This window comes from Rhipicephalus sanguineus, chromosome 6, assembly GCF_013339695.2.
Source record: "Rhipicephalus sanguineus isolate Rsan-2018 chromosome 6, BIME_Rsan_1.4, whole genome shotgun sequence".
NCBI lineage: Eukaryota > Metazoa > Arthropoda > Arachnida > Ixodida > Ixodidae > Rhipicephalus > Rhipicephalus sanguineus.
In genome coordinates, this window is record NC_051181.1 from 29,964,685 (window position 1) to 29,978,337 (window position 13,653).

A 13,653-nucleotide genomic window follows, 5' to 3' on the forward strand; every position below is an offset into this window, starting at 1 on the left:
CCAGTCGCGTGCAATTACTTGTACCTGGGATTGATGCGAGCAACACAGGAGTGACTTTCATTGTTTTTGTTCTATGTGTTGAGTAACGTGTGTGGCGTTTTTTTTTTTTTATAGGCTCGGCGTGTCCGCGATGCGCCGCATACTTAAGTGTGTCTCGTGTTGTTTGTATACGTTTGCGCACAATCTGCTTGTCATAAATACAATAAGTCCCGCTTCAAAAAGCAGTCTTGTTTTAATGACCACCTTAGACTGTACACCAATAATTCAAGGTAAACATTCGGCAGCAGTCTGCCTGGTTGAGTGACAGACTAAAGACAAAAAGGGAAATCTGCAACCAGAAGGTTTATTTTAAGAAACCCGACGTTTCAAAGCCTGACCGCCTTCTTCTTCAGGGGCGAGATGGCCCGAGGTGCACGGCGCTTATATGCGCTTTCTTGCCGACAGTTGCCGCAAGCCTTGACAACAGAGGGGGGGGGGGGCAAGGTCCCCGTGGTGCGGTTGATGTTTTCCGCTGTTTGCTGTATGTGCCACGACTCGAGGAGAAGCCGCCGGCGCCAACAGCTTTCCTGTTCCAGGATCACCGCATCGTCAGGACTAATGCGGTGGTCACATTTTTCGCAGTGTTCCGCTACTGCACTCCTTTCGCTGTTCAGCCGACGCAGATCGTTCTTATGCTGCCGCATTCTTTCGCGCAAGTTCTTTGTTTTCCCGACGTACGCGGCGGGGCAGTGTGACGCGATCTTTGGGAAGGGGGAAAAAACGGCCGATGGTGGTGGTTGGCTTGTGTGCCACGCCGACCCCCGCCTTTCCCAGAATGCGCGCTAATGTTTCGCTGGTTCCCGTGATGTAGGGCATCGGCACACGGCGTCGCTGAGGCGGCACGGCTGGCTCTCTGCCTCCCCCCCCCCTCTCCGCCCTTATTCCTGCGCAGGGCCTTCCGAATGAACGCCTTTGTATAGCCGTTGTCGCCGAGATCACTGATTATTTTTCCTTTTAACGCGATAGCGTTAGAGAGCTCGTGTCGCAGAAATTCCGGTGTCGGCGTCGGCACCGTTGGTTGTGAGCGAAAAATCATCCGTGAGCGAAAAATCGAGAAAGTAGCAAATAAAATAAACGATAAAATCTTCGGTCCCAATGAGGATCGAACCCGGGCCGTTCGCGTGGCAGGCAGGTGTTTTACCACAAAGCCACGATGTTACTTGCAGCTGCGTCGGAAAAAAACACTACATAAATGTCATGAAGTGAAAGGAGTCTCAACGCATTTTGTTCGGCAGGTGTCACGACGAAAACGAGCCCATACGGCGATTTGTAGGCGCAATCGTGAGGCCATCAAACTACGTCGAAAAAGGCCGGGATAGTAGTGCAGCCATCGCCGCTAAATACACACACGAACTTTCAAACAGCTCTAAAAACGGACAACTATGTCCATCTAGCGGAAAACATATCAAGCCAACGCAGCAAACGCTAGATAATGCGCTGCCATCTGTGAGGCATTGTGAGAAATATGTCTCGACTTTTCGTGGCATCCGAGAGGGCGGGCGCGCGGCGTATATCTTGGAGGCCATGCGACTCTTGCTTTAGATCGAAAGCCTGTACAACTCGCGCGCGCGCGTGCGTGTGTGTGTGTGTGTAACAATACACATTAATAAGTATGCACTTAGTGGTTGAAGTGCGCACTGGGGGCCGGATTTCGCTATCGCGTTCAACTCTTAAAGGCGAAGCTTAAGGGTCCCCCAATTTTTTCTTCCTTCTGCCGTCGTGGAGACGAGCAGATTCTTTCGGCCCTTTTCACGAGGCTTTGTACAACGGAGAACTTGCGGCAGGCGGGGTGATTTGAGCTGAAGTGGAGGTAGCGCCCTGTGTGTGTTGGTTTCCTGAAGATAGAGAAAGAGAGGCTCTGACGTTGTCTTCTCACCAACACATCCAGGAACGGGAGGGTTGAATGGATCTCCATTTCCGCTGTGAACTGAATGTGGGGATTCACGGAGTTCAAACGGGCGAGCAGGTTGCTGGCCTCGCCGGATTTCACCACACAGAAGCAATCATCTACGTAGCGAACAAACAACTTGGGCTTGGGGTCACACACGACAAGCGCTCGCTTTTCGATATCCTCCATTACGAGAGCTGCCACTGTTGCCGATATCGAGGCCCCCATGGCTGTCCCACTGGTCTGTCTGTAAAACACGTTGTTGAAAGAGAAGTAAGTGCTTGAGAGGCAAAATTCCAACAGCTGGCATATGTGGTCTACCGAAAGTGGAGTTCAGTCGTTCAGGGTGGGGTCGTCTTCGAGGGCCCGGTGCGTCACAGTCAGTCCGAGGGGCACGGGCACGCTGGTGAAAAGGGAAACCACGTCCAAAGACACCATACGATCGGTTTCCTCAAGCGCAGCGTTGGACGCCAGTTCTACGAAATGCCCCGAGTGTCGGATGTATGTGTCCGTCTACCCGGTCAGAGGCACGATTATCCTGTGAAGATAGGATGACAGAGCCCGTAGGGGGGAGCGGGTGAAATCGACGATGGGTCGGAGAGGAATTCCTGTTTTATGGACCTTTGGAGGCCGTAGAAACTAGGGGCGGATCCGTTTCTGCAAATCAATTTCAGGTAGAGGTTTTTGAAATCGTAATGATTGGTGAAAATTTGCGATAAAAGTCTGTTCAGATTGGTTTGGGTTTGAGGAGTCGGATCTTTCTTGATCTTGGAGTAAGCCTCCCCGTTCAGAAGTACTCCTGCCCTCTTCTCACAGTCAGCGCGATCCATGACGACCTTGCTGTTACCTTTGTCGGCCGGAAGGACTACGATGGTCTTGTCCGACAGCAAGGTCGTTAGCAGCCATTGGCATGTTCAATTGGCAATGTTCAATTGGCAATTCCCCATTAGCAGCCATTGGCATGTTCCAGTAGGAAACGTTAGTAGAATAGAAGTGTAAGTGTTAGCTAAAAGCCGACTTCTTCTGTCTCTCATTCCCATTAGCAGCCATTGTTTACCTCCAAGGTAGTGCCTGGTGAGATTTCTCCTGTGCGTGATTAAACAATAAAAATTTTGTTCAAGACGCCGTTGATTGATGAAATAAACCAACGAAAGACGCCAGATGTTTTCTAAAAGCAAAACGAAAGAACGCCAGATGTTTCTAAAGCAAAACGAAAAGACGCCAGCTGCTTAACGAAAGACGCCAGATGTTTTCTAAAGCAATGGTTTTCTGAACAATGAAAATTCACAGCGTACATGTAAAATTAAAGTGAGCTGCAAGTCGTCATAACTCATCGAACCTTTAGTATAAACGCGCCCGATCTCACGTCGGTGATGATGTACTGGGCAGAATTCACGGAATATTCACGGTTTACCGATGAACCTCCGCAGCTTCGCCCACTCATCATCATTCACTCCGTGGATATGCTGTGATTTGTTTTCACCTTACCTAAGGTAAACTCAGAAATTGCGACCTTACCAGCTGGGATATTGAAGAAACGAAATCGGTGGAAATGAGAGAGAGAGAGAGAGACTAGCCTACAATACGCATAGGACAGTACACATTAGTAACAGGAAGCATACAATTCTTAAAACGTTTGTTGTGAAGGTAAAACAAGAAAGTGGAAAGGCTGGAGTTTTACAGCAGAGCTGTTATGGCCGAGCTTTGCCGTGTGTCGTAGATAGAAAATTATCATCGTCATAAAGCGGCACGAGCTCTCTTCGTCGTCTTCATCGCCTTTCTCTTCGTCTTCGGCGTCGCTTCTAGAAGGCATGCGCCAATTTACCCTGCGAGGTATGCAATAACTCTGATGGGCAAGATGACGAGTATATATAGAGAGAGAGAAAGAAAGAAAGAGGAAGGTATAGAGAAAAAGAAGAAATAGAGAATTTCTTGGCGAGGTTCGAACCCGCGTACCCACGATCCGAAGGCGTGCGTCCAAACCAGTGTGTCGGAACGGAACGAAAAACGAAACCTAAAAACAAAAAAAGAAACGATGTTTTTGACCGGAACGATAACGTAACCGAAACGTTTTCTGTTACTTTGTTCCGGAGTGAAACCGACATTTTTTCAATCGTTTTCCGGCTCACGAGAAACTTGGCAATCCGGAACAACTGAGCTCATGCTATGTGAGCACATCTCAGGGTACAGTATTAGCGCGCACCTCAGGCAGAAATTCCAAAGCAAAGAATTTTACGCGCCTGTCCCGCAGGCCAAAATAGAGAGGACATTGTCGGCGCTGAAGTTTGTAACAGCGAAAGCTGTTATGAGATTAGAACAGCTAATTTTGGCGCCATAGTTGTCCGCCGCCGCCGGTGTCTGGACCGCTATCGCGTGAAATAAAAAAACAATTTCTAGGATCGATTGGGATTTTAACCCGCGCCCTCTGCGTAGCATTCGAGTCTTCCACCCAAGTGCCACGCTGGTGCTTGTGGCTCCTTTGCAAAAATACTCTATACAGGCCTAGTGTCGGGCAAGTAATCGTGTTAACATATGTAATATAGCATGACAGAAGAGCAAAATAACAACCATTCATCACACAATGCTAATTGCGCAAAGAGTGTGTAGTTTAATGCTTCCCACTCACTGCAAAGTGCTCAGCCATAATTCTTTATCGTCCTCAGCCACAGCACAAAGTACACATAATGCCTTACAGGTGTGTAGTGGGTTCACAATTCTCCGAAGAATGACGAAAAATGGCATAGTGGGAGCTTCGCTGCTTCAGGAAAATTACGATGGTTTATGGCGTAGTGAGTACCTTGCATGTGTACTTATATTTGTTGCCCCAAGCAACTACAACGGGCTCTACAAATTCCGCTCTTCCAGCTTTCGCTCGCTGTGACTGTGACGCGTGTTCCGCGAAGGCCTGGCGATTTTTTTTTTAAACAGTGGTCTCGCACATCAGAGAGTACACTCAATGACGTGCTGAGACCGTGCTCACTCCCTTGACACAAAGCATTGAGCCCGCTAAAAAAATCGTAACTGACGTTTGAGAAAATAAATACTATGACTGTGAAGGGTATACTGGTTTGTGCTAGTCGGTAGGAATTCGTGCTATGGTTACTTCCGCTCCTCTGAAGAACGTGTTTTACCCCTGGGTGTGTCCAGATAAGATCGAACACGAGGTCCCGGTCACCATTACCGATTGTGATGAAATTTACTGTAGGTCTAGGCATTACACCCAGAACAATGGTTTCGCAGTTAGTTTTGCGAAAAAAAATTTTGTTCGCCTGAAAAAAGATATAAATTTTGGCCGCAAAAAAACGCTTTTCCGCCAATTTCGCGATTTCTGAATTTTGAGCGCACCTAGGAAAAAAACGGTGCACTTCTTCGTCACAATATTTATTCCCTTTAAAGAACAAGTGAAATACAATCTTATGAGTCTATTATTTTGCTTGCTTATCGAAGCACTTTTGAAGAAAAAAGTCACAAACTTGGCAAATCGCACAAAATACCTCTATTTCAGGAATTTATTGCTGCAAGCAGGTTAAAGTGAGGATAATGAAAATCGATACATATTAACTTTGATACTTTCGATCTCTTTTAAAATAATTCGCGCGGTTTTATCGCGCTCTGTTTTACTCGATAATTGGGCTGAAACGTAAGTGATTTACCAAAAACGCCGAACTTTGAAAATGATTTTCTCAAAAAGGCCATTTTTTTATTTTTTTAAAAAACCCTCTGATTGAATTCAAGGACGTCATCTACCATTGTGCAGAAAAAAACGTTGCATTATTTTGGTTGCTAACAAGTTATACTGCGTCAAATGTGACCATGCCAGCCTAGCGGCCGCGTCGTTCGTTATGGGCTGAAAGTCGGATATAAGTTGCTAAAAATACTTGTACGTGATATAATCACCAATCAGCAGCTCCACACCAACAAATGCGCAGCCCGGTGTCATGGTTAAGCAAGCTTTGTCTTGGGATCAGCCGCTTGACAAACCCGCAGCAGCGGCCGCTCGATGCTGCAGGCTCTCACATTACATGAGTACCGCTGCGACTGCGGATGTGGATGAGCTCCGCTGGCGCGCCAAACTACGCTCAGAGGACAAAAGAGAGAAGGAATGCATCACTGTGAAAGTTAAAGGCCGTTAAGTGCCAACAAATGTCATAATATGCAACGAAAACTCTTCCGGCAATTTCCCAGTGAGCGCCTTCAATACAGCACGGATGTATTTTTTTTCTCTGCTGTTATACCCGAAGGTGCATAATATCGTGATAAACGCTCGACTTGTGTTGAATATTCTATGCGCGGACGCCCGACAATACAGTATTGTAAAAGCGGTTCTTTAATGAAGTAATGGACTTGGACACACTTATTTTCACAACCGGCTGACACAAGTGTTCCGGCACGAGATGAACAACTGCAGTTTGAGTTGCTCGACCATCGGAAGCACGTATGACAGCTTTCTTTAGATGTCAATGGCTTTCTTTTGTGCCATATGTTGCTCATAGAATGAACCTAATTATATTTAGGCCATCCGAAGAGAGAAAGAAACACATGAGCGCACTACTGGAGGCGCTCACTGGGAAATCGCCAGCAGAGTTTTCGTTGCGTATTATGACATTTGTTGGCATTTAACGGCCTTTAACTTTCACAGTGATGCATTCCTTCTCTAGTTTGTCCTCTGAGCGTAGTTTGGCGCGCAAGCGGAGCTCATCCACATCCGCAGTCGAAGAGGTACTCATGTAATGTGAGAGCCTGCAGCATCGAGCGGCCGCTGCTGCGGGTTTGTCAAGTGGCTGATCACAAGACAAAGCTTGCTTAACCAGGACACCGGGCTGCGCATTTGTTGGTGTGGAGCTGCTGATTTGTGATTATGTCACGTACAAGTATTTTTAGCAACTTATATCCGAGTTTCAGCCCATAACGAACGACGCAGCCGCTAGGCTGGCATGGTCACATTTGACACACTATAACTTGTTAGCAACCAAAATAATGCAACGTTTTTTTCTGCACAATGGTAGATGACGTCCTTGAATTCAATCAGAGGGTTTTTAAAAAAAATAAAAAATGGCCTTTTTGAGAAAATCATTTTCAAAGTTCGGCGTTTTTGGTAAATCACTTACGTTTCAGCCCAATTATCGAGTAAAACGGAGCGCGATAAAACCACGCAAATTATTTTAAAAGAGAGGGAAAGTACCAAAGTTAATATGTACCGATTTTCATTGTCCTCACTTTAACTTGCTTGCAGCAATAAATTCCTGAAATAGAGGTATTTTGTGCGATTTGCCAAGTTTGTGATTTTTTTTCTTCAAAAGTCCTTCGATAAGCAAGGAAAATAATAGACTCATGAGATTGTATTTCACATGTTCTTTAAGGGGAATAAATATTGTGACGAAGAAGTGCACCGTTTTTTTCCTAGGTGCGCTCAAAATTCAGAAATCGCGAAATTGGCGGAAAAGCGTTTTTTGCGGCCAAAATTTACATATTTCTTTTTCAGGCGAACAAATTTTTTTTCGCAAAACTAACTGCGAAACCATCGTTCGGGGTGTAATGCCTAGACCTACAGTAAATTTCATCACAATCTGGAATGGTGACCGGGACCTCGTGTTCGATCTTATCTGGACACACCCCCCTGTCCCACTTTCTTATTGGGGTACTGGCACAAATTTTGGCCTCGCCTTTTTCTGCTGCAACGTGTTACTGGGGGCCTGTTAGTCATAACACGGCACACCGTTTCCTGTAGCGCCTGACAGATAATTAATTACAGGCTCGTCATTATCGACCAGTGTCGGTTTTGGTTTCAAAAACGACAAGCCTCCGGGTGCAACTATCACCACCTAGCGGGTGCAGGGCTTGATCACGTCAGCACACAGAACTGTGACGCCCTTCCGCGCGGTTCGCGAGCAGTCGCCCAGAAGTAGGCTGCTGAGCGAAAGCGGCAAAAAATAGCGGCTATAACGTCATCATAACTTGTTGCACCGTGGTCACGTGAGGGAAGTAGGGGGTCACCAAGGGTCACCTTCGAGGGTGTCAACAGCCCGAGGGTGTCGATCGCTCACACAAACTTCAAAATTCACTGAAAAGGGCTTTCAAACCATATTTGCTGTTGATATTTTGCAGATGATATATGCATGTTCGCGGGACTCGATCCCGCGGGCTATCTCGGCCACGAAATTTTGTCTCAGTACCCCTTCAAGAGGAGGGCAAGTAACTACATCACAAATCCAATGTTTTTTTTCAATGACTACATTAACTTCAAATTTTTGCATACAAAAAAAAAAACGTTACGAACCGTGACGGAACATTTTTTTTTTCGTTGTGGTACAGAAACGGAACGGAACTTCTTGCGATAGAACGAAACTAAAACCGAAACGAAAAACATTTCGTTTCGACACCCTGGTCCTAACCACTCGGCTATCCAAGCACGCTGGCAGAGCATAGCATAGCCTTGTATAGTATAATACGGCGAGGGAGAGGAAAAGTGAAGCGAGTGTCAGGAGAAGAGATGGTAGGGTTGAGAAGAAGGAAAGAAGGAGGGAAGAACGAGTACAGATAGAGAAAGAGAAAGGAAAGGTGTGGAACAAAATAGAAAGAGAGAAGTAGATAGAAAAATGGGAAGAAACCGAGAAAAATATAGAAGGGACGAGACCGGCTATAGAGAGAGAGAGATAGAGAAAGAAATGAGAAAGGAAAAAAACAGAGAAAAAGAAGGCGAGAGACCTATTACAGAAAGAGAGAGTTGGACGTACAAAGACATAGAAAGAAAGAGAAATATGGTAAAGAAAGGGAAGACAGAGCGAAAAAGACAGAAAGACAGAGAAAAAACATAGACAGAGAGAGAATGAGATAGAAAGCAAAACAAACACAAAAATAAGGACTTCGTTACGGCTGGGGTTATAAAAGCCAGGAACCGTGAGCAAGTGCTTGTTTACTACATGTCCGAAGGGTGGAATAGATTTGCAACTGTTACAGAAAACAAAAAAAATCACAGCATATCCACGGGGTGAATGATGATGAGTGGGGCGAAGCTACGGAGGGAATCATCTGTAAACCGTGAAACTCTTCCGTGAAATGCGCCCAGTACATAATATAAAGAGTGTGAAACATCGTGTATATATTAAACATCAAACTTTTATTGTACTGTTGGTTTACGTGGTCCCTTCATTATCACTTGTGATCGGTGAAATGCAAGGAAGAAGTCCGCTCCCGAGCGAAAGAGCGCCAAGAGCGACCGCATTCCCCGCTCGCCCTGTGCGAATTAAAGGCAAGGCTAGAGGGAAGACAGGACGCGCGTTCCACGACGCGAGGTCGGTAGCATGCCCAACGAAAGCCAACGGAACGCGATCGTGCAAGTGCTCCGGCTTCGCATCGCCTCATGGTTCCATTTAGCGTCCCAAAACCAAATATATTGCTCAAGGTGTGCCTTGCGGTTTTCGTAGAAATAATTTCTTTATCATGTACATTAAGACGAAAAGTTGAAAGCTCACTAGAGTGTATCGCCCGCAAAGTATGTCTTTTAGTGTGATTTAACTCTCGTACGGCAGGGTCCTCGCGCCGTTGCCGGTCCACCTCGCCCGTTGACGATCGGGCGAGGTGGCTACATACAACTACTACTACTACACTTTAAGAAAAACATCTGGCGTTCTTTCGTTCTGCTTTTACAAAACATCTGGCGTCTTTCGTTGGTTTATTTCATCAATCAACGGCGTTTTGAACAAAATTTTTATTGTTTAATCACGCACAGGAGAAATCTCACCAGGCACTACCTTGGAGGTAAACAATGGCTGCTAATGGGAATGAGAGACAGAAGAAGTCGGCTTTTAGCTAACACTTACACTTCTACTTCTACTAACGTTTCCTACTGGAACATGCCAATGGCTGCTAATGGGGAATGAGAGACAGAAGAATTCGGCTTTTAGTTAACGCGCACGCTGCGAATTTTTTATTGTTCAACAACGCACAGGAGAAATCTCCCACCGGCACCACCTTGGAGGTCAAAGCGTAAGACTTGTTACGGACTACTACGATGACGACGACTACGAGGGACGAACGGGTGCCGCCTTAAGGAGCTTCGCCCCTAAAAATGAAGATAGAAAGAGCGGAGAGAAAGCATAGTCATTTATAGTATAGTATAGGAAGTATAGTTTGCCGTGTGGCGTAGAAAGAAAACTATCATCTTCTTGAACCGGCGCGCACTCTCTTCGTTATCTTCTTCATGTTCGTCCTCTTCTTCTTCTTCTGTTTCGCTCTTAGAATACGCATCCGTATCAAACGAAAAGGCTGGGTAGGCATCTTCTCTCACTCTCTTGACTGGTCTTTTCCTGTTCGACTTCCAGATTGAACACCTATCTTCATTGCAGAATTATTTGCTATTGTTCTGGCTCTATGAAAACTTCCTTCAAGCGAATCAGAAGCAGTTATAATTATAGATGCTCTTTCAGTATGTTCGGCGCTCTCTTCGGCGACAAACTTACCGCTCATTAATAGGTTTCATCATTTAATTCCGGCTAACTTGCGAAAACTTCAGCTGTTATGGGTACCAGGCCACCGTGGAATTTATTTAAATGAGACGGCTTACTCATTAGCCACAATATCTCTAAACGGACCCATTACACCGATTGTACCCGGTACTGCTTACGCGACAGCAATAAGGTTTCGAAATGCGTGTCTGCATTACGAAATAGGCAAATTTTCATTGGATCAGTTCAGCGACTTCGCACATCCAAGATTTTGCTGGAATAAGCAGTGTCCTCTATCACGTCAATTAGAAGTTACTTTCACCACACTACGCTGCAGGATTTTGAAGTTCAATTATTACTTACATAAAGCTGGACTCAGCGCGTCACCGTTATGCCAGTTTTGCGGTGAAATAGAGACAATAGAGCATCTCTTTTTATTCTGTCACCGGTATTCTAATCAGGAAAAAAAAAGATGCCTCGCCGCTCCCCTTCAAAAGTTAGGATTACAAATCAATGTTGTGCAAATTTTATCATTTGGTGGCATTACATTAGGTTATAGCCACAGGGAGGTCCACTCTGCGGTGTTTGATTACATACAGCAAACAAAAAGATTACCATGCTAGTGTATATTGGCTTATTTTCATTATTAATTACAACCAGTTGTTACATCCGTCAAAGATCACATCTGATTGTTTGCTCTATGGAATGTTCAAGTATTAGCTATGTTTTTTTCTCGTTTAGTGTAAAGTTACAGCGCTTGTCTTTAGCTACATAAGTATTTAACTCAAAGATCTTGCTGCCCGGTTCTTGGCCACTCGCCCTTTGTGGGTGAGCGCCATCAGCAAAATGTCATCATCATCATCATCATCATCAACGTGCACCGATTTGTCCGGTCTTCCGAAGCAAAACCACAGAATTTATATTTTGGCAATTTCGTGCTACCAGCAGCTCAATGTAGCGGAAACTAATGTTAATCAAAGAGGACGGTAAGCGAAATTGAGACCAGCCATGCACATGTCAAATACATTCTATTCTAGAGGCCTCAAGGAAACATAGAGAGGAGCTCAAAAAAAAAAACAGTAATGAATATGTGTCAACAGTGGTTATATAATCCTGGCGTCACCGTGAGTTGCCAGCGACTCGCCGGTACATCAAAATGTTTTGCAAAATAAATCTTTTATCTCATCCGTATCTATGAAAAATAACATACACGGAAAGATACCTCGAAAGTTCATAAGCTCCATTATTTTGAGGGTTCGTTGTTTAATCTGGTAAGGACGACTTGCGGGCTAGTTCTTTCGATAACAACGGAAACAAGCGCTTCGTTTGTCTAGCCTCTATCCTCGCCCAGTCTTTTTAGAGCTTGTTTCTGTGTAACATTACGATGTACCTTCCGGCAAAGATATGGAAACTAAGTTTGCGGAAACCACAGAAGTCTTCGCAGAAAATCATTCCTGGTTTGTTATATGGGAATGTATGACATATTATCGAACTGTTCCAAAGTAATATTTGTGCAGTATCCAGGTTCACGTTTATATAATACAATCGTGGCTTATAAAAAACCCCTTATTATCAGAAACAGGGTTTTCATGCGTCTTACCAGAGCACAGACGCATTCATGAGCAAGTAGAGTGAAGACAAAAACTCGACAGATCCCACGCATTGTGGGAATTGGTTTCATGCGAAGCAATCAGCGAGTACTTCTGTGGTGCATTTTATGGCTAGGGCTCCGTGTTTTTGGTGTTTATTTTTCCTGAAAATCGGCGGATGTTTATCAGATTTTATATTTTTGGCGGGAATTCGCCGTTTATCGGAGTTTATTTCTCGTAAATCCCCAATTCTCCGATATTCGGAGTTTTGCAATATTCTCAAAACCCCGAAATCTTAGATCAGTTCATATCTGAATATTAAAACATCAAAAGACACGAAACACTATTATTTTTTTAGGTTTGAATGCAAAAAAATGTATACGCACAAGCGAAATACTTGAACACAAAACACCTGTAGTTGTTAAGCGGTCATTCTCGTCAAGGAGGTCCAACAGACTTGGGACATCTGATGCGAAGACCTCGGTTGGATCACGCCATTGACTGATGAGTGCGTGCAAACGAACTCCGAGTATGGCATAAACTTGGTGTACAAAGGTACTCTCTGCCTCAAATTCCTTAATGATTGAGAGCACGGCGCAGGAATTCGTCTTCAGAAACCTCATCTTAACGAGCAAATCCTCCACACCTTTAGGCGTTGAAATAAGACTCTTGAGCTTCTCGCACTTCGTTTCCTTGGCTTCGTCGCTCCTCAAGAAAGACAAAAGGGCGCGCCAGTTGTCCAAAAAATCTTCAAGAGCTTCATAAAAAGAGAACCACCTCGACGGATTTAAGGTCTACAGCGACTTGATGGTCATGCCCATGGCCAAGCACACAAGACCAAACTTACGGCGCAGCTCCCGCAACGACTTCAACTTGGCAGGAAAGTGCACAACAAAATCGTGAATGACGTTAAACGAGCTCGTACTGATTCTATCCTCCAAAGCGTTGTTGAGTAGGTGGCAAGGATCATTGAAGTGAAGCTCCTTGAATTCGACGTTAGATATTTGCAAGTCCTTGTGAAGCTTCTTCATGTAGAAAGCTGAGTCGGAGCACAATACAGCTACGTCGCCTAATACAGCTACGCGCGGTAAACTGTAAATCGGTCAAACCAGAAGATTTATCGCGAAATGGCGGAGGCTCGTGTATTTGGATTTAGGTGCACATTAAATAACACCAGATGGTCAAAATTTCCGGAGCCCTCCACTACGGCGTCCCTCATAATCATCGAGGTTTTGGGACATAAAACCCCAGATATTATATTACAGAAGATGCATCAATCAGCGCTTAGAATTTGCCCGTTCGATAAAGAACGGAACCAGGTTATATTGGCCTTTGAAATCGGAGTTTATCGGATAAATCCGAATTGTCAAAAATTTTACCAGCGAATGTTTATTGAATTTTTTCGCATAAAACCGAAAACACGTTGCCCTATTTATGGCTTTGAGCCAAGCATTACGAGGTGGATCGACGTGTTTTTGTAAGTGTAGTAGCTGTATGCACGTCGTGGGCTTATCAGGCACGTCGACAACACTAGCGTTTAAAGGGTAACTTATGGTGCGACGTAACGTCAGCCTACACGTTAAAGTACATACGTCAGTATTATCGAAACTAAGTGCCCTTTATCGTGCAGTCATGTGAACATCATACGTAACTTTCGGTCCTCCTGGGTCGAGCAACGCTTCAATAGAGCTTG

General features: G+C 44.9%; 1 protein-coding gene across 1 annotated transcript in view; it reads right to left on the minus strand.

Moving 5' to 3' along the window:
- Positions 1-2,260: 2,260 nt before the first annotated feature.
- The window catches only part of LOC119397800 (sodium-dependent multivitamin transporter-like), a 152,833-nt gene continuing 141,440 nt past the window's right edge, over positions 2,261-13,653 (minus strand). Inside the window, exon 4 of the mRNA XM_049416468.1 lies at positions 2,261-2,403. Within this exon, the coding sequence (XP_049272425.1) occupies positions 2,261-2,403 (143 nt within the window). The remainder of the gene's footprint in view (positions 2,404-13,653) is intronic.